The sequence below is a fragment of the Bos indicus genome, chromosome 5 (genome assembly GCF_029378745.1).
Source record: "Bos indicus isolate NIAB-ARS_2022 breed Sahiwal x Tharparkar chromosome 5, NIAB-ARS_B.indTharparkar_mat_pri_1.0, whole genome shotgun sequence".
NCBI lineage: Eukaryota > Metazoa > Chordata > Mammalia > Artiodactyla > Bovidae > Bos > Bos indicus.
The window spans coordinates 88,923,817-88,944,017 of record NC_091764.1 but is presented as its reverse complement, the minus strand read 5'-3'; the positions used below and the strand labels follow the sequence as shown (position 1 = coordinate 88,944,017).

The window sequence follows — 20,201 nt, the reverse complement described above, 5'->3', positions numbered from 1 at the left end:
TGCAAAGCACTTTATGTATATTATTTAACCCTTAATCCAAGTATTGTCTTCCTACTTTATAGATGCAGATATTATTGCTCAGAAAAGTTTAGATAACCTACTTGAGTTCATACTGCTAGCAAGTGGCAGAGACACATTGGCATCAAAGTCTATCAGATTTCAAAGACCATAATATATCATCAGAACTGGGGTGATTAAGTCTGCAGTAAATATCAATAAGGTTATTTTTAGGAAATTTTGCAATTCTATTGACCTATGGAGGTTAGCATAGTATTGATCTCGAAAGAACTGTTGCAATGTCTTTCCTCTGACCACTTTTGTTCTTCCACAAGTCATGCAAAGAAAACGGTCTAAGGGCTTAAACAGTCACACAAGAAAAAGAGCAAATGTTCTTTGATCTCTGGAAACACTCCAGAATTTCACCAGAGATTGGATTAGATTAGAAAGGGTCTAGTTAACTTGTACTGTTTTACCTTCAATCTTTGTACGGTTGTCTCAAAACAAGGTGGTGCGACTAGAGTAGAATAGAAATTTAGAGAGAAAATCATTAGCATAGGAACACCTGAATTGTACCCCGACTCTGAATGAAAGGGAAGCACACAAAATCAATTCCTCCAGCTCTGCTACAGTGGTTCTCAAAATCGGGTGTCACGCCAAAGGTCACTTGAGTGCTTATTAAGAAATAGTAATCTTTGGTCAACTGAATCAGAATCTCCTGGGTGTGGGGACCTGACTGCTATAGATGCTGACTCTGCTGAGGAATATTTGGGAGGCTGAACCCTAATCTTCTCAGCCCCAGATCTTCTTTCCTCAGTTCAGTTCAGTTCAGTTACCTTTAATTGAGAAAACAGAGATTTCCTAAACCTTTCCCCTCTGCACTTTCTTGTTCTTTCCGTGGTTCCAAGAGTTCCAAGAATAAGCTTGGATAGAACTAATCGATCAAATAACTGAGATACAGGGCTTAAATAAATATTGTTGCAGCAGTATCAAAGATTATCCTGCAGAAGTGATAAGGGATAACATTATTTTTACGTATGCATCTTCACATTACAACATAAGTATGTGCATATATATATTCACATGTGTATGTGCATATCTATGTACATACATATACATTCACGTTGCTATCTCTATATAATAGCTATATATATATATATACATGCACATATCTCTATACATATATTAAGTATGCTGCATAATAAATAAATAACATACATGCATAAAACATATATAATATACATTATTTATTCATGTGATAGAAGAAAAGTACAAATCTTACTTATAAGAAATAGAGTATTTCTGTCATATCAACAAATAAGGATTTCACAGCCATCTATGAATCTGGCACTTCAGTGTGAATTTCTGAGCCCCAAGGATGCCCAGGAAGAACAATACCTGCTATCAAGCAGCCATTAGTCACTCCCTAAGGTGAGCACTGAGGAGCTAGGGGAAGGGGTGGAAAACACCAAATACTGGCCCCAGATAGCTGAGATGCATATGAAAGGAATGATTTCAGTGAGCCCAAACTCTTGTATCTTCCCACATACAGAAAAGCACTAAATTCCTTGAGATATCTGCTTTTCCTTTATTAACAATAATCTTTTGATGTTCAGACTACCTGTCCTTTCTTGCAAACCTCTCTATAACCTGACTCCTCCCCCTGCCTCCTCAGAGCAATTCTCTCAAGGTTACATGAGATGCTGTCTCCTGGGCTTGTTGTTGTTGTTCAGAAGCTAAGTCATGCCCGATTCTCTGTGACACCATGAACTGTAGCACTCCAGGCTTCTCTGACCTTCACTGTCTCCCAGAGTTTGCTCAAACTCATGTCTATTGAGTCAGTGAAGCCATCCAACCATCTCATCCTCTGTCTCCCCTTCTCTTGCCCTCAGTCTTTCCCAGCATCGGGCCTTTTCCAATGAATCTGCTAACTGTATCAGGTGGCCAAAGTACTGGACCTTCAGCTTCAGCATCAGTCCTTCCCATGAATATTCAGGGTTGACAAGTTTGATCTTCTTGCTATCCAAGGAACTCTCAAGAGTCTTCTCCAGCACCACAGTTTGGAAGCATCAGTTCTTCGGCACTCAACCTTCTTTATGGTACAGCTCTCACATTCGTACATGACTACTGGAAAAATAATAGCTTTGACTAAATGGAACCTTTGTCGGCAAAGTGATTTTCTGCTTTTGAATATGCTGTCTAGGTTTGTCACTGCTTTTCTTCCAAGGTGCAAGTGTCTTTTAATTCCATGGCTACAGTCACCATCTCATGTTTGAAGTCCTAAAAATTCCCACCAAATAAAGCATAACACTCAACTTCTGGACTGTGACAATTTTTTAAGTTGACACTTACATCATTATGTGTGAAGGAGACCTGGGTCTGATCCCTGGATTAGGAAGATCCCCTGGAGAAGGGAATGGCTACCAACTTCAGTATTCTTGCCTGGGAAATTCCATGGACAGAGGAGCCCGGCAGGCTACAGTCCATGAGGTCTCAAAGAGTTGGACACAACTGAGTGACTAACACTTTCACTTTGACTTAACTTCTGTACACCTCCAGAACAGAGTCCAATGACGGGGGTAAAGAGGTATAATAGGGATTCAAAAGTGTTCGAGTGAGTGAATGAAATAATGAGACCGTGAAACATCATACCTCCTCAAGACAACTTGCAACTGGATCAAGCTCTCCCCTTCTCTAAAAATCAGGTTAATAGAAATCATGATCTATCTTTCTGCAAACATTGATATAAGAAATCTATCATGCAAAGTAGTCTTGACTTCCATCATCTTTAAAAAATTTTGTCATTTAGAAAATCTATCTTGTAATAAATTGGCACTTTTACTATTCCATATGGGACATCTGGTATCCAGAGACATCATGTTAGAATTGCACCAAGTACCAAACAAAAGGGAGCTTCCTGGAGGCTCAGTTGGTAAAGAATCTACCTGCAATGCAGGAAACCTGAGTTTGATACATGGATCAGGAACATACGCTGGAGAAGGGAATGGCAACCCACTCCAGTAGTCTTGCCTGGAGAATTCTATGAACAGAGGAGCCTGGAGGGTTACAGTCCATGAGGTTGCAGATAGTGGAACACAACTGAGCACCTTTCACAACAAAAAGAATCAAACAAAATTAGTGTATTTGATCCTTTGAATATTAAAGCACTCTGTAGACAAGTTTTAAAAAATTGCCTTGTAGTCTTCTTTATATGGAAGAGTTTTAATACTTTAGATAATCTGTTGTATTTGTATTTTTAAAGAAAAATATGCAAACTGAGTAAGCAAATATAAATTATTCTCAGAAATAAAGCTTAATTTTTGAACTTTTATATACAAATATTTGGTAAGTTCTGAGACATTATTAACACAATTTTTAAAATATAAGTGTGCAGTGGAGATTCTTATAATAAGTGGTCAATTTTCTTCTATTTGCCTAGGACAATGACCTAATAAGATAGTTAATCATCATTGGACTGAAAAAAGAAATAACCCAGCTAACTATTTAGCAAGAGACTCTGACAGCAGATAAAGGGATAGACCTGTGGTTGTTGCTGTGGGATCCTAAGTCCAGGTAAGAAAGAACCTTTGAAATTCTCAAACTTCAGTGTTTCTCTTATGTGAGAAACTTCCACAACTTTCAAGGATAAAAATTGTTTTTATGGACATGATAAATATTACACATTTTATGCTGTGTGTCTTCCATATGCTTGTATTCTAAGCCCTTAAAACCTATCTTCTAGAGGTAGCTGAGCCTCAGGCTTGTGTTTTTGAAAATAAAAGACAGAAAATCAGACATTGATAATTTAACAATAAAGTCTGAAATCCCATTCCTATTACTTTCTATCCAAGTGGAACTTCAAGTCTGAAAAAATGAACCTCCAGTTATCTTCTCAAAACATGCTCCAAGGCAATTATTATCACTGACTATATAAAATTATTAAACTCGCTCTTGATTTCTTTGATTCCAACTGGATAATGTGGGTTGAAGTGTTAGCTGGCAAGCATTGAGAAATGGGATGTGTCTCAAAGCTACTTACCCACCTCGATGTTACTTGTTTCAAATCAAGTTTGACTCAGGGGGAGGAAATAGGTCTCCAAGATTATTTTGTCTCTGATTCAATGAGAAAAAGTTCTGCTCAGCCCAGTTCCTGGCACAAATTATGGACTCAAAAATATCAGTTCCCTTCTCCAATTCAGGAAGATGGCTAGCCTAATAATTATTGTTAAGGTTATTTAATTAAAAATTATTAAGTTATTTACAGACTTGTAAAAGATCTAAGAAGTTAGTGAATGCTGTTTTCCCTTTCTTCCCCCCTCTCAGTACCACCAGTATAGGTCAGACTAAAATGTCATGATGTTTAGAGTCAACTCTGAATTGATATTCCACTCTTTTAATTAATTTGTAGTGATTTATTACAATTTAATCTTTTTCCAGAAATAAGGTAAAAGTGCCTACGTTTCCAATTTTTTATCTGGATATTTTTCCCAATATGTAGGAGAGAGATAAGTAGTCTGTCTGGGAAAGTAGTAGAAATACAAAGAAAAGGAATGATTCTGTTTAATTAATTAAAATAAAGTGGAGTTGTGGTTATGGTGAGGTCAGGCATGACCATAGTCTCTCTGAAAGGTGCTTAGAGTACACTAAGCTCTTTTTAATAAGTCCAAACTCTACCTGCTTTTTCAGCCTTGTTCCAGAGGTATTTTCTCTATGAAACCGTTTTAGGCCATTCTAATTATAATTCATTACATTGTTTTTTCTGCTCATTTTGACTATCTACTATGTGGAAGGCAGCATTTGACACTTTGTAAAGACATAAAGATGAATTCAGGGCTTCTCAGGTGGCTCAGTGGTAAAGAATCTGCCTGACAGTGCAGGAGAGGCAAGAGATGTGGGTTTGATACCCAGATTGGGAAGATCCCCTGGAGAAGGAAATGGCAACTCACTCCAGTATTCTTCACAGACAATTCCATGGACAGAGGAGCCTGGTGGGCTACAGTCTATAGGGTTGTGAAGAGTCAGACACAACTGAGTACGCAAAGATGAATTAAGCATGTTTGTCTTCCTAGATCTTGTCACGTAGATATGCAGAAAATGTAACAAAATTATCTTTTAAAAAAAAATTTTTTTATTTATTTGGTTGTGCTGTGAACAGATTTTCTCTAGTTGTGGTAAGTAGGGACTATTCTTCCTAGGGGCTCAGTAGTTGCAGCTCGAGGGCTCTAGAACACAGGCTCAACAGTTGCGGTGTGGGCTTAGTTCCTCTGTGGTATGTGGACTCTTCCTGGACCAGGGATCGATCCCATGTCCTCTGCATTGGCAGGCAGATTCCTATCCACTGTACCATCAGGAAAATCCCCAAATTTTATTTCTAATAGATAATTGCTAATAATTTATTTAATCTAATCTAGTGTGTGACTCTATGCTACCTTATTTGTTAATTCAAGTTTCCCTCTATAAATTTATCTTCCTAAATTATAATCTCACTGAAACTAGAAATTTGTGTGTGTGTGTGTGTGTGTGTGTGTTTCCCCTTCATTTTGTGTTTCAGTACTCAGTGAAATGTGAAACCCGAGCTCTGTTCATGGAGCCGAAGAATGAAATCTGCAAACTTGCAAACACTCACACAGGCAAAGTTTATCTTAAATGATAGAGATACAAAGCTCACAGCCTAGACACTGAGAGGGGGTGAAGAGCCCCCAGAAGGCGGGGGTTGCAGCAGTTTTATATCTTTACTAGTATCAAACTGTATATCTTTGGTTGGCTGGTGACTTTAATATACATCATTTTTGACCAATCAGTTTGAGTATCGCAAAGTCCAGATTGTCATTTTTATGGCTTTTTTGGATCCCCCATTTCTCAGTTTCTCTAGACGTTGTGATGCCATCCCTCAACCCCCTCTTAAGACCCCAGACCATTATTTAGGAACCAAAGGTATGTTTAAGAGTTAATGATCTTCTTAGAGTTTGGTGTTTTGTTTTGTTTTCCCCTTGATAAACTGGACAGCAAGTAATGATTGTCTTATCCTTGGTCTGAATGTTTTATGGCCCTCCAGACCAGGGAGGTATTCCTCTGATGCGTGGTAATTGGAACAAAGAGTGAGATGCTTACTTGGGAAGAGAAAAAACAATGAAATTAAAAAGAACTGAGGTCTCAGAGTCTTAGACTGTCTAGCATTTCTGCCTCATCAGGACATAATAAATCCTACATGAATATTTGTGGAATTATTGATCGATGGATGTTGACCTTGAGGTTTTTCTCATTTCTGAATTGTTAACGTGAAATAAAACACTTTTTCTCTCTCAAAAGGTGATCACTTTGAACTAAACATCAACAACTGGAAACATTCACATGATATATGCAGTTCAATGATGGACCAAAATCATCATTCGGATAAGACAGAAGAGGCACAACCTTCCGAGAAAAAGACAACTAGAAACTGCTGCAATGGATTCAAGGTGGAATGAGTTTTGTATTTTCAAACTAAAATAAGTAAAAGGGGGAATTTCTATTTCAAGAAAAGGCAGCCAGTCTTTTTAAAAGAACATTTATATTTCAAATTAGAGTTTTTGAAAGAAGCATACATTAAAATACAGAATGATACTTATCTTGGTATACATCAGTCTTTAAATCAGAAAAAGTATTTCTTTAGTGACATTTCTGGCTTAGAATTTATTAATGTTGAAAATTTAGAAAGATTTTGGAATCCTCTCTTCATTCTTGATGGAACAAAAGGTACTTACAAAAAATATGATTCAAATAAAAGTAGTCTTTGTATAATGGATAATATGTTTTTTAAAAAAATCTTATATTTGACCTATTGACAGAGAAGATTTATCAGTCTTGTGAATCACTTTGTGGTCTTGATCTATTTAATTTTTTAAAAAGAAAATAGCATTTTTATTCTATTAATTTAAATAATATAGTCTGATGGAAAAGAGATCTGTTATAACTCTAAAAGACCTGGCCCAAAAGCCTAGTTGATGACTTGGGATGGTCAGTTAATTTTTCCGTATGCAATGGGTAAAAGTGATAATCCTGTCTCTTGCTTTTGTCATAAAACCATGAAGCACTGAATGATATAGACTGTATTGGGATTTTCACAGACAGGGAAAAGCAATCCTTGAGCACAGTATTAAGGAAATCAAGACTAACGGAAATTGGGAAGTTTGCATGAAGCCATCTAGATTGTAAATGGAAAACTCTTGGATCAAAGCCTTTTCATAAATTTATTTTTTTAATGAAGAATAATTGCTTTACAGAATTTTGTTGTTTTCTGTCAAACTTCAAAATGAATCAGCCATAGGTATACATATTCCCTCCCTTTTGAATTCCCTCCCACCTCCCTCCCCATCCCACCCCTCTAAGTTGATACAGAGGCCCTCTTTGAGTTTCCTGAGCCATACAGCAAATTCCCGTTGGCTATCTATTTTACATATGGTAATAAAGCCTTTAAACCCTCATAGGGCTTCCCAGGTGACGCTAGTGGTAATACAGAACCTGCCTGCCAATGTAGGAGACATAAGAGATGCGGATTTGATCCCTGGGTCAGGAAGATCCCCTGGAGGAGAGCATGGCAACCCACTCCAGTATTCCTGTCTGGAGAATCACATGAGAGAGGAGCCTAGTTAGGCTATGGTCCAAGTGTCACAGAGTCAGACATGACTGAGCACTCACACATGCAGAGAAGACTAGAAGAAATCAAAAACTCAACCAGGGCTCACGTTGATCATTATTTAAAATGTTTTCCTCAAATTTATAGTTTTATCTAGTTGAATAAAGACCAGAGATTAAACTCAATTGCAATCGTGTTATATAAGGTCTTTTTTAACTTTGTCCAGGGAACATAAGGTCTGTTTGTTTTTCAGAGATTACTGGTAAAGTCTATTCTGATGAAATATTTAAGTAATATTTAAGCCAAGAAGCAGTCACCAGGAGAAGCTACTGGCTAATGCATTTGGACCAATTCTATTGTCTAGGGGTAGCATGATGTGCTGGATTATTTTGCTTTTAAACATCGGCAGTTGTAGTGATTTCATTTGCATGTGTATCCAAGATGACGACAAACTAGCTAAAGCAAATAAAGTTGCCTGTGCAGTCTCTTGAAGCATATTTATAGAAAAGCTTCAAGTTAGCAAGTCATCAGTGCATATAAAGTATGTTAATTGCAGTCCAATAATAAAGACCAGAGAAACAATCACAATAATAGTATATTGAGCACTTACTGTTATGCAAGACACTATACCAGTGTTTTATTTTTTGTTTTCATTTTGGTTACACTGGATGTGTAATAATCCAACCAGTCCATCCTAAAGGAAATCAGTCTGAATATTCATTGGGAGGACTGATGCTGAAGCTGAAGCTCCAATATTTTGGCCACCTGATGCAAAGAACTGACTCATTGGAAAAGACCCTTATGCTGGGAAAGAATGATGGTGGGAAAAGGGGACGACAGAGGATGGGATGGTTGGATAGCATCACCAACTCAATGGACATGAGTTTGAGTAAACCCCGGTAGTTGGTGATGGATAGGGAGGCCTGGTGCACTGCAGTCCTTGGGAGTGCAAAGAGTCAGACACAACTGAGCGACTGAACTGAACTGAGCACTGGCTGTGCAGGCTTTCTCTAGTTATGGCAGATGGAGCTTCTCAATGTGGTGGCTTCCCTTGTTGCAGAGCTCTAGGTGTATGGGCTTCAGTAATTGTGGTGCATGGGCTTAGTTGCTCCATGGCATGTGGAACATTCCCAGACCAGGGACTGAACCTGTGTGCCCTGCACTGGCAGGATTCTCATCCACTGTACCACCAGGGAAGTCCTGTCCTAGTGTTTCAGTTCTGCATGCGTGTGTACTCAGTTGCTTCAATTGTATCTGACTCTTTGTGACCCTAGACTCTTTGTGACTGTAGACTGCCAGGTTCCTCTGTCCATGGAACTCTTCAGGCAAGAATACTGGAGTGGGTTGCCATGTCCTCCTCCAGGGGATCTTCCCAACCCAGAGATTGAACCAGCATCTCCTGCATTGCAGGTGGATTTGTTTTCATGGAGCCACTAGGGAAGCCTGTTTTAGTACTACTAGTGGGTGTATTAATTATCACAATTCAGTCAGCCATGTGCTATTATCTCCTTTTTCAGATGGAGAAAAAAAACTTTAAGAGGTTGAATGACTTTCTCTAGGTCCCTAAGTGGTAAGTGGTGGATCCAAGGTCTGAACTCAGGCAGCCTGAAATCCCATGATCTCAATGGTACTCCATATTGCTAAAGTATCTGTGAGTTTCCATAATATTGCTATCTTCAAGATGTTCTGGTAAGCATGGATTTATAAATGGATTTTTAAATAATCCTTGTCATTCTATACTTCCAAATATTCCCCTTCATACCAAATAATTCAGCTTCAAGCAAACATATGTGCCCACACACATACAAATGCACATGTTGTTTCTGAGGAGTGTATATAGACTCAGCATGTAGAGTGTGTAAAAGTGCAAATAGATAGCAAATAATCTTGAATAACAACAGCATGGTATGATTCTTTCTTACCCCTTTCCTTCAATTTTTGAGCAGAATCAAGTAAGTTATGAAAACCCTGCCAGTACACTGCTCATCTTTATACTTGTTTCTGTGCTTCAGATTTCTTGTACTGCTGTGTTATAATGAAAATTCTTTAAAAACATAAAAGTAATGCATCATCATCAAAAAAATATAAATAACAGGGAAAAGTAAAAGTTGTCTCAGTCCACCTTCATTCCTATTCCTTTTCCAGAAATCATTAGGATAACTATCCCATTTTTATCCACCAACAGAATCACAATCCCACAGTTTTCCTCTGGCTCATTGCCTCTGTCCTATTGCTATTTCTCAAGATGCAAAGTGCAATTCTGACTTGGAGAAACTTGTACTTACTGTTTCCTCATCTGAAATATTCTTCTCCCAGATCTTGCACTTTCATCTCACTCAAATCTCTGTTTAAACATTACCTCATCCCTGACCACTACACCATATATCACCTATATATATGGATAGCATTTCCTGTCCATAACTCTTCAACCAAATTGATTTTTTTCATAGCATTTATCACCACTTGACACTGACATGCAAATGTACACATATGTATAGGTGTGTGTGCATATCTATGTCCTTAATGGAATAAAACAACACAAATTTTTGTAATAATCATACAATTCTGAAGTCGAGAAGTCTGAAATAGGTCTCACTGGGCTAAAACCAAGGTTTTGGTAGGGTTGTGTTCTTTTCTGGAGACTCTAGAGAAAAGTTAATTTCCTTGTCTTTTCCAGTTTCTAGAAACTGTCCAAAGTTCTTGACTAATAACTCTCTTCCACATTCAAAGCTAGTGATGGTCAATCAAATATTTGTTACATTGCATGACATTGTTGTTGAATTTTCTTCTCTCTCATCCATGCTTAAAGATGAGATTGGGATTACACTGAGTTAACAAAGACAACATAGGACAATCTCTTCAAGGTCATCTGATTAGCAACCTTAACTCCATTTGCAAACTTAATATCCCCTTACCATGTTACCTAATATATTCATAGTTAGACAGAGTAATGTCATGCAAAGATGCGCAGGTCCTAATCTCCAAAACCTGTAAATATAATTTTTTCCTTAGAGGAAGTCATTTATTCTCTCTGTATCTAAGATTTTTCATCTGTGAAAGGGAAATGTTAGCATCTGAGTGACAGAATTATGCTAAGAAATAAATCCACTAATGGAAGTTCAGCAGTAGAACAACCTCTGGTGTATAGTACTATTAGTAGCTAGCTACCATTGTTTTTATTGCTTCTCTGAGCTTTGTTATTGGACAGCAATTAACATGCTTTATACACAAGGCCATCTTGCTAACTCAAAACTCCTCTCCAAATACGCTGCATCACACCATGCAGGCAATCGTACGTGCTTTGGCCAGGTTGTCATCACACCTTGTCGTGCTTGTGAGAGCAAAACCACTGTCCCCCCAGCACACTGAAATGTAAAGCTGGGTAGCTGATTTGAGATCTTTCTTCCTTTTATATATAGACACTAATCACTATGACATTCCTTCTTAGTACTGTATATGTACATCCCATATGTTTTGGTATGTTGTGATTTCAGTTTTGCTTGTCTTGAGGCATTTTATAAATTCTTTTTAGCATTCTTTGATCTACTGTTGTTCAAAAGGGTGTTGTAAATTGTCATATATTTGTGAATTCTCCAGTTTTTACCCTGCTATTGATTTCTAGTTTCATTCCATTGTGGATAGAAAAGATACTTGGGATGAGATCAATCTTCTTAGATTTGTTAAAATTTATTTTGTGGTGAAACATGCAAAGATATGTGTACACTTGAAAGTAATATGTATTTTGCTAGTGTTGGGTGGGATGTTTTGTGTATGTCTTTTAGGTCAATTTGGTCTATAATGTTCTTCAAGTTATCTATTTCTTTATTATTTCTATTTACTATTTAAAATGATGTATTCAAATTTCTACTATTATTGTATTGCTGTTTATTTCTCCATTCAGTGTTTATATATTTAGGTACTCTGATGTTGGGGATAGAAAGATAGAGATGTTTATTAAATCTTCCTGGTCAATTGACTCTCTCAGTTTTTATATTAATGTCTTCTTTTGTCTCTTGTGACATTTTTACTTAAAATCTATTTTGTCTGAAGTAACTACAGCCACTTTTGGTTACCTACTTCGTGAAATATCTTTTCCTATCACTTCACTTTCAGTCTTTGTGTGTCTTTAGTTCTAAAGTGAGAAACTGAGAGTCTTATACACAGGAAATAGTTAAGTCTTGCTTCTTTTTAATTTTTAGTTTTTTAATTGAAGTGTAGTTGACTCACAATATTATATTAGTTTCCGATGTATAGCAATAGAAAGTCAGTATTTTGATAGACTATACTACACTAGAACTTATTACAAGATAATGGATATAATTCCCTGTGCTATATCTTATATCCTTGAAAGTGAAAGTGTTTAGTCACTCAGTCATGTCTGACTTTTTGCAATCCCATGGACTGTAGCCCACCAGGCTCCTCTGTCCATGGAATTCTCCAGGCAAGAATACTCAAGTGGGTAGCCATTCCCTTCTCCAGGGGATCTTCCCAACCCAGGGATTGAAACCAGGTCTCCTACATTGCAGGCAGATTCTGTATCATCTGAGCCATCAGGGAAGACTTGGTGCTTATCTATTTTAACAGTTTGTATCTCTTAATTTCATATGCCTAATTGTGTCCTTCCTCGTTTCCCCTTCACCACTGGAAACCACTAGTTCTCTTTCTATATCTGTGTCTTTTTCTGTTTTGCTATACAGAAAAAGCCTTTGTTTGTATTAATTTTTAGATCCCACATGTAAGTGATATCATACAATATTTGTTTTTATCAAATCATATTTTCTAGGTCCATTCACATCACTATAAATGGGAGATTTTCATTCTTTTTATGGTTGAGTAATAGTCCTACTATAAACATTGGGGTACATATATCTTTTTTAATTAGTGTCTTTGATTTTTCCAGATATATACTCAGGAGTGGAATTGCTAGATCATATATTAGTTCTATTTTTAGTTTTTTTAGGAACCTCCATACTGTAAGTGTCTGCACCAATTTACATTCCCATCAACAGCGTACAAGTGCTCTCTTTTCTCTACATCATCACCAACACTTATTATTTGTAGTTGTTTTGATGATAGCCATTCTGACAAGTGTGAGGTTATATCTTACACTTGTTTTGATGTGCATTTATGTGTTAGTGATGATGAGTATCTGTTCATGTGTCTGTTAGCCATTTGTATGTCTTCTTTGGACAATTCAGATCTTCTGCCAATTATTTAATTTTTTTTTAAATATTGAGCTGTATGGGCTATTTATGTATTTTGGGTATTAACACCTTGCCAGTCATATTATTTTCGAATCCTATAGACCACCTTTTCTTTTTTATCCATGGTTTCCTTTGATGTGCAAAGACTTTTAGATTTAATTAGATCTCATTTGTTTATTTTTGCTTGAATTTTTTTAGCTTAGGAGACAGATCCAAAAAAATTATTGTTGCAATTTATGTTAAACAGTGTTCTGCCTATGTTCTCTGCTAGATGTCTCATGGTTTCAGGTCTTTATTCACCTCTTTATTTCATATTGAGTTGTGTGTATAGATATCCATATTGAGTTTTATATATATATATATATATATATATATACACACACACACACACACACACATTTAGTGTAAGGAAATGTACTCATTTCATTGTCTTACATGTAACTGTTCATTTTTTCCAACACCACTTATTGAGAGATTTGTCTTTTTTCCATTGTATATTCTTACATCCTTCACTGTAGATTAATTGACCATAGGTATGTGAGGTTTTTCCCTAGGCTCTCTATCTGTTCTGCTGATGTGTATATCTGTTTTTTGTGGTATACCAGGTTGTTTTGGTTACTGTATCTTTGTACAGTTGTCTAAAATCTGGGAGAGTGACACATTCAGCTTTGATCTTTTTTCCTCAAGGCTGCTTTGGCAAATCAGGGTCTTTTATGGTTCCATATCTATAATTATAACAGTTATAAAGCTGATAATAACAAATTTGATAACAGAAAAGCTCTACATATTACATTCTCCCCTTTTGTATACTTTACATTATTATTGTCACATTTTACATCTACATATACTGTCTAACTTTTAGAATATTTTAATAATTATTTTTAAATATTGTTATCATTAATCTTTTGTACTAGAATCAAAACTGATTTGCCCACTATATTATAGTAATACAGTATTTTGTATTTGTCTCTATGTCTACCTTACTAACAAGTTTTGTGCTTTCTTCTGCTATCATGTTGCTGTCTAGTAGTCTTTTATTTCAACTTAAAGAACTCCCTTTAGTGTCTCTTATAAGGGAAGTCTGGTATTGATGATCTCCTTCAGCTTTGGTTTGTCTGGGAGAGTCTTTACCTCTCTTTCATTTGGAAGGTTTCTTTTGCTCAGTGTAGTATTCTTGGATGATATGGTTTGTTTTTGCTTTTTTCTGAGTTCTTTTAACATATTATTCCATTTCTCCTGACCTATAAGGTTTATGATGAAAAACTTGCTCTTAGTCTTGTGGGGGTTCTCTTTCTATGACAAGTTTCTCTCCTCTTGATTCTAAAAGTTCTCTGTCTTTCTTTTTATTGTAATTATACTTTGCCTTCAGTTCAGTTCAGTCTCTCAGTCGTGTCCAACTCTTCGTGACCCCATGGACTGCAGCACACCAGGCTTCCCTGTCCATTACCAACTCCCAAAGCTTGCTCAAACTCATATCCTTTGAGTCAGTGATGCCATCCAATCATCTCATCCTCTGGCGTACCCTTCTCCTTCTGCCTTCATTCTTTCCCAGCATCAGAGTCTTTTCCAAGGTGTCAATTCTTCACATCAGGTGGCCAAAGTACTGGAGTTTCAGCTTCAGCATCAGTCCTTCCAATGAATATTCAGGACTAATTTCCTTGAGGATTGACTGGTTGGATCTCCTGACAGTACAAGGGACTCTCAAGAGTTTTCTCCAACACCACAGTTAAAAAGCATCAGCTCTTTGGTGCTCAGCTTTCTTTATAGTCCAATTCTCACATCCATACATGACTACCGGATAAACCATAGCCTTGACTACACGACCTTTGTCAGCAGGGTAATGTCTTTTCCTTTTAATATACCGTCTAGTTTGGTCATAGATTTTCTTCCAAGGAGCCAGTGTCTTTTAATTTCATGGCTGCAGTAACCATCTGTAGTGATTTTGGAGCCCAAGAAAGTAAAGTCTGTCATTGTTTCTATTGTTTCCCCATCTATTTGCCATGAAGTGACAGGACCAGATGCCATGATCTTAGTTTTCTGAATATTGAGTTTTAAGCCAATTTTTTCACTCTCCTCTTTCACTTTCATCAAGAGGCTCTTTAGTTCTTCTTCACTTTCTGCCATAAGAGTGATGTCATCTGCATATCTGAGGTTATTGATATTTCTCCCTGCAATCTTGATTCCAGCTTGTGCTTAATCCAGCCTGGCATTTTGCATGATATACTTGGCATATAAGTTAGTCAGGGTGACAATATACAGCCTTGATGTACTCTTTTCCCTATTTGGAACCAGCCTGTTGTTCCATGTCCAGTTCTAACTGTTGCTTCCTGACTTGCATACAGATGTCTCAGGAGGCAGATCACATGGTCTGGTATTCCCATCTCTTGAAGAATTTTCCACAGTTTATTGTGATCCACACAGTCAAAGGCTTTGGCATAGTTAATAAAGCAGAAATAGATGTTTTTTCTGGAACTCTCTTGCTTTTTCAATGATCCAGCGGATGTTGGCAATTTGATCTCTGGTTCCTCTGCCTTTTCTAAAACCAGCTTGAACATCTGGAAGTGCATGGTTCACATACTGCTGAAGCCTGGCTTGGAGAATTTTGAGCATTATTTTGCTAGAGTGTGAGATGAATGCAATTGTGTTGTAGTTTGAGCATTCTTTGGCATTGCCTTTTTTGGGAATGGAATGAAAACTGAGCTTTCCTAGTCCTGTGGCTACCACTGAGTTTTCCAAATTTGCTGGCATATTGAGTGCAGCACTTTCACAGCATCATCTTTTAGGATTTGTAATAGCTCAACTGGAATTCCATCACCTCCTCTTGCTTTGTTCATAGTGATTCTTCCTAAGGCCCACTTAACTTCACATTCCAGGATGTCTGGCTCTAGGTGAGTGATCACACCATCATGGTTATATGGGTCATAAAGATCTTTTTTGTATAGTTCTTCTGTGTATTCTTTCCACCTCTTCTTAATATCTTCTGCTTCTCTTAGGTCCATAACATTTCTGTCCTTTATTGAGCCCATCTTTTTATGAAATGTTCCCTTGGTATCTCTTTTTCTTGAAGTGATCTCTAGTCTTTCCCCTTCTATTGTTTTCCTCTATTTCTTTGTGTTGATCACTGAGGAAGGCTTTCCTATCTCTCTTTGCTATTCTTTGGAACCCTGTGTTCAAATGAGTATATCTTTTCTTTTCTCCTTTGCCTCTTGCTTCTCTTCTTTTCTCAGCTATTTGTAAGGCCTCCTCAGACAACTATTTTGCCTTTTTGTATATTTTTTTCCTTGGGGATGATCTTGATCACTGACTGCCTCCTGTACGATGTCATGAACATCCATCCATAATTTTTCATACAGTGCCTTAGTGTGGCACATTACATAGATATTCTTAAATTATTTATTTATCATTTTTTCCTCCCAGCATTCGTATGTATTTAAATAATTAAGGAAATAGCTTATGCCAAAAGAAGTTCAAATTTTCATAAAGCTCTTTAACATTGGTAAGCACTAAAACTAATCACTTAGGCAACAACCAGCATATTACCAAAAACTCTGGATTATGACAGTGAACACATAGAATTTGGCTGAAATTAATCAAATCAAAATGCATGGATAAAAAAGAAATTTACAGTGATAAAATCTGTTTAAAAAAATAGAAAGGAATTAACCACAAGATAGTTTTACAAAGTGAATTTTAAGGCAATACAATTGCTTAATTAGTACATAATAGAAAAGAGAAGAAATATATCAAATATCAAAAAATTTTTAAGTGATTTTCACAATTTTTAAAATTACATAAAGTAAAATTCAATCAAAGAGATCAAAATTGAAAACATCAAACACATTAGAAAGACATCAAAATATAATGGTTATTAAAACATAAGCATAATATTTAATAAAAATTAAATCTTTGGGCTAGGTATTAGATAGTGAAGTGAAAGTCACTCAGTTGTGTCTGACTCTTTGTGACCCCATGGACTATACAGTCCACGGAATTCTGCAGGCCAGAATACTGGCCTTTCACTTCTCCAGGGGATCTTCCCAACCCAGGTCTCCCACATTGCAGGCAGATTCTTTACCAGCTGAGCCACAAGGGAAGCCCAAGAATACTGGAGTGGGTAGCCTGTCTCTTCTCCAGGAGATCTGCCTGACCCAGAAATTGAACTGGGGTCTCCTGTATTGCAGGCAGATTCTTTACCAACTGAGCTATGAGGGAAGCCCAGGTATAAGATAAGCACTTTGTAATATTTTTCACTCTATAATATACATGATTCTAACTTGGTTATGATATGTCTTACAGAGGTGGTAGGAATGGCTTTGGCATTTAACACTCTTCTTCCACTAGTGCAAAGAAAAAAATATATATTTGCAGAGTGTGAATGGAGCAAAGTTTTAAAAACAAGTCATATTAATAAAAAGAAAAAAGAGGATAAATCTATAATGGCCTTTCAAATTACATATATTTGGTGCATTGACAAACATTCACAAACACATCCATGACCTCATGAACATAATCTCCTTTGAACCGTGCAATGACCCTATAAAATAAATAAGCTAACTATTTTGTATTACCTTTTAATGGGTTAGGAAACTGAAGTTCAGTGAACTGTGTAATTTTTTCATCTTTGTTTGGTTAGGAAATTAAAAACAAGACAACTGGATCTAGATCTTCTGATTGCAAAATACATTCTTTTTTCTTTCACCACATGCGTACCAGGTAATCCATGAATAATTTTCTATCTTTGCTAAGAAGGAAACAAAATAGTGGGTAGAGGATATTAGAAGAAAGAAGAGGGAATTATGAGATATAAAGTCCATATACAAAATAAAGTCAGGGTTAAAAAAAGAGATACAGTATATCAAGAACTTAGTTTTTCTGTAACATACCAATAAATTGTATTCCAATCTTGTTTGGAAGTAGCATTTTTAATCAATAATACTTCAGGTCACTTCAATTCAGTTCAGTCGCACAGTTGCATCTGACTCTGTGACCCCATGGATTGCAGCACCCCAGGCTTCCCTGTCCATTACCAACACCAGAAGCTTGCTCAAACTCATGTCCATTGAGTCAGTGATGCCATCCAGTCATCTCATCCTCTGTCATCCACTTCTCCTCCTGCCTTCAATCTTTCCCAGCATCAGGGTCTTTTCAAATGAGTCTGGTCTTCGCATCAGGTGGCCAAAGTATTGGAGCTTCATCATCAGTCCTTCCAATGAATATTCAAGATTGATTTCCTTTAGGATTGACTGGTTGGATCTCCTGGCAGTCCAAGGGACTCTCAAGAGTCTTCTCCAACACCACAGTTCAAAAGCATCAATTCTTCAGTGCTCAGCCTTCTTCACAGTCCAACTCTCACATCCATACATGACCACAGGAAAAACCACAGCCTTGACTAGACGGACCTTTGTTGGCAAAGTAATGTCTCTGCTTTTGAATATGCTGACTATGTTGGTCATAGCTTTTCTTCCAAGCAGCAAGCGTCTTTTAATTTCATGGCTACAGTCACCATCTGTAGTGATTTTGGAGCCTAAGAAAATAGGCTGTCACTGTTTTCATTGTTTCCACATCTATTTGCCATGAAGTGATGGTACCAGATACCATGATCTTAGTTTTTTGAATGTTGAGTTTTAAGCCGGCTTTTTCACTCTCCTCTTTCACTTTCATCAAGAGGTTCTTTAGTTTCTCTTCACTTTCTGCCATAAGGGTGGTGTCATCTGCATATCTGAGGTTATTGATATTTCTCCCGGCAATCTTGATTCCAGCTTGTGGTTCATCCAGCCCAATATTTTGCATGATGTATTTTGCATGTAAGTTAAATAAGCAGGGTGATAATATACAGCCTTGATGCACTCCTTTTCCTATTTGGAACCAGTATGTTGTTCCATGTCCAGTTTTAACTGTTGCTTCTTGACCTGCATACAGATTTCTCAGGAGGCAGTAGTCTAAGGCAGTCTGGATGGATTTAAAAATAAATCACAACTATATGCTCCCTCCAGAAGACTCATCTCAGCTCTAAATACAAACATGGGCTTATAGTGAATGGATAAAAGATGATACTTTAAGCAAATAGCAGATAGAAAAACCAAGTGTAGCCATATACATATCAGACAACATGAATTTCAAGCTAAATAAAATAACAAGACACTAAGATAGGCATTATACAATGATAAAGGAGACAACTAATAAAGGAGACATAATAGTGATGAATACATATGCACCTACAATAGGAGCAACAAAATATATAAAGCAATTATAAAAAGACTTAAAGAGAATTTGAGAGCAACACAATAATAATGAGACTTTAACACCCTGCTTACATCAATGGATTCATCATCCAGACAAAATACCAACAAAGAAACAGCAGTCTTAAATGGAACATTAGGCCAGAGAATTTGACAGATTTGTTTAGAACATTCCATCAAAATGAAGCAGAATACACATTCTTATCAAGAGCACATGGAACAGTCTCAAGGATGAACCACATGTTGGGATACAAAACACTAAATTTAAGAAGACTGCAATCATATCAAACTTTTTTTTCCCAATTACAATAGTATGAAACTATAAATCAAAGCTAGATAAATCACAAATATTGGAGAGTAAACAATATGCTACTGAACAACTTCAATGAATACTTCAGGCAGATGAAAATAAAAATATAGCATACTAAACTTTATGAGATGCAACAAAAGCTGTATTAAGAGAGACGTTTTTAGCAATAGCGGTCTATTTTAACAAATAAGATTTTATATATATATATATATATATATATATAATCTCACATCTAAAGGAACTAGAAAATGAAGAACAAATGAAGCCCAAAGTCAGTAGAAGGACTGAAATAATAATTATCAGAGCTGAAATAAATGAATCAGACTAGAAAGACAATAGAAGAGATCAATGAATCTAAATGCTTGTTTTTTGAAAAGATAAACAAATTGGCTCAACTCACTATGAAAAAAAGAGGGAAGACATAAACTCAGAACTGAAGAGGAGGAATAATAGCAGACACCCCAGAAATAAAAAGAATTATAAGAGAATGTTATGAACAGCTATTTGCCAACAAATTGGACAATCTAGAAAAGAAATGGATAAATTCTTAGAATCATACAACCTTCCATGACTGAATTGTGGAGAAATATAAATTGTGAACAGACTGATCATTATTGAAGAGATTAAAATAGTAATCAAGAAAATCCCAAAAACAGACATCCAGGAGCAGACAGCTTTAAAAAGCAACTCAAAATGGATCAGAATGAAATGTAAGAACTGAAATCATAAAACTAGAAGAAAAGATAGGCAATACACTCTTTGGCGTTGGTCTTAGCGATACTTTCTGGATGTGTCTCCTCAGGCAAGGGAAGCAAAAGCAAAAATAAACAAACAAA

At 36.6% G+C, this 20,201-nt stretch overlaps 1 protein-coding gene across 1 annotated transcript in view; it reads left to right on the top strand.

Moving 5' to 3' along the window:
* Nucleotides 1–3,436: 3,436 nt before the first annotated feature.
* Nucleotides 3,437–20,201, top strand: part of LOC109559603 (solute carrier organic anion transporter family member 1B3) — a 72,250-nt gene continuing 55,485 nt past the window's right edge. Inside the window, exons 1-2 of the mRNA XM_070789982.1 lie at nucleotides 3,437–3,570; nucleotides 6,307–6,455. Of these exons, the coding sequence (XP_070646083.1) occupies nucleotides 6,366–6,455 (90 nt within the window). The 5' untranslated portion in view covers nucleotides 3,437–3,570; nucleotides 6,307–6,365. The remainder of the gene's footprint in view (nucleotides 3,571–6,306; nucleotides 6,456–20,201) is intronic.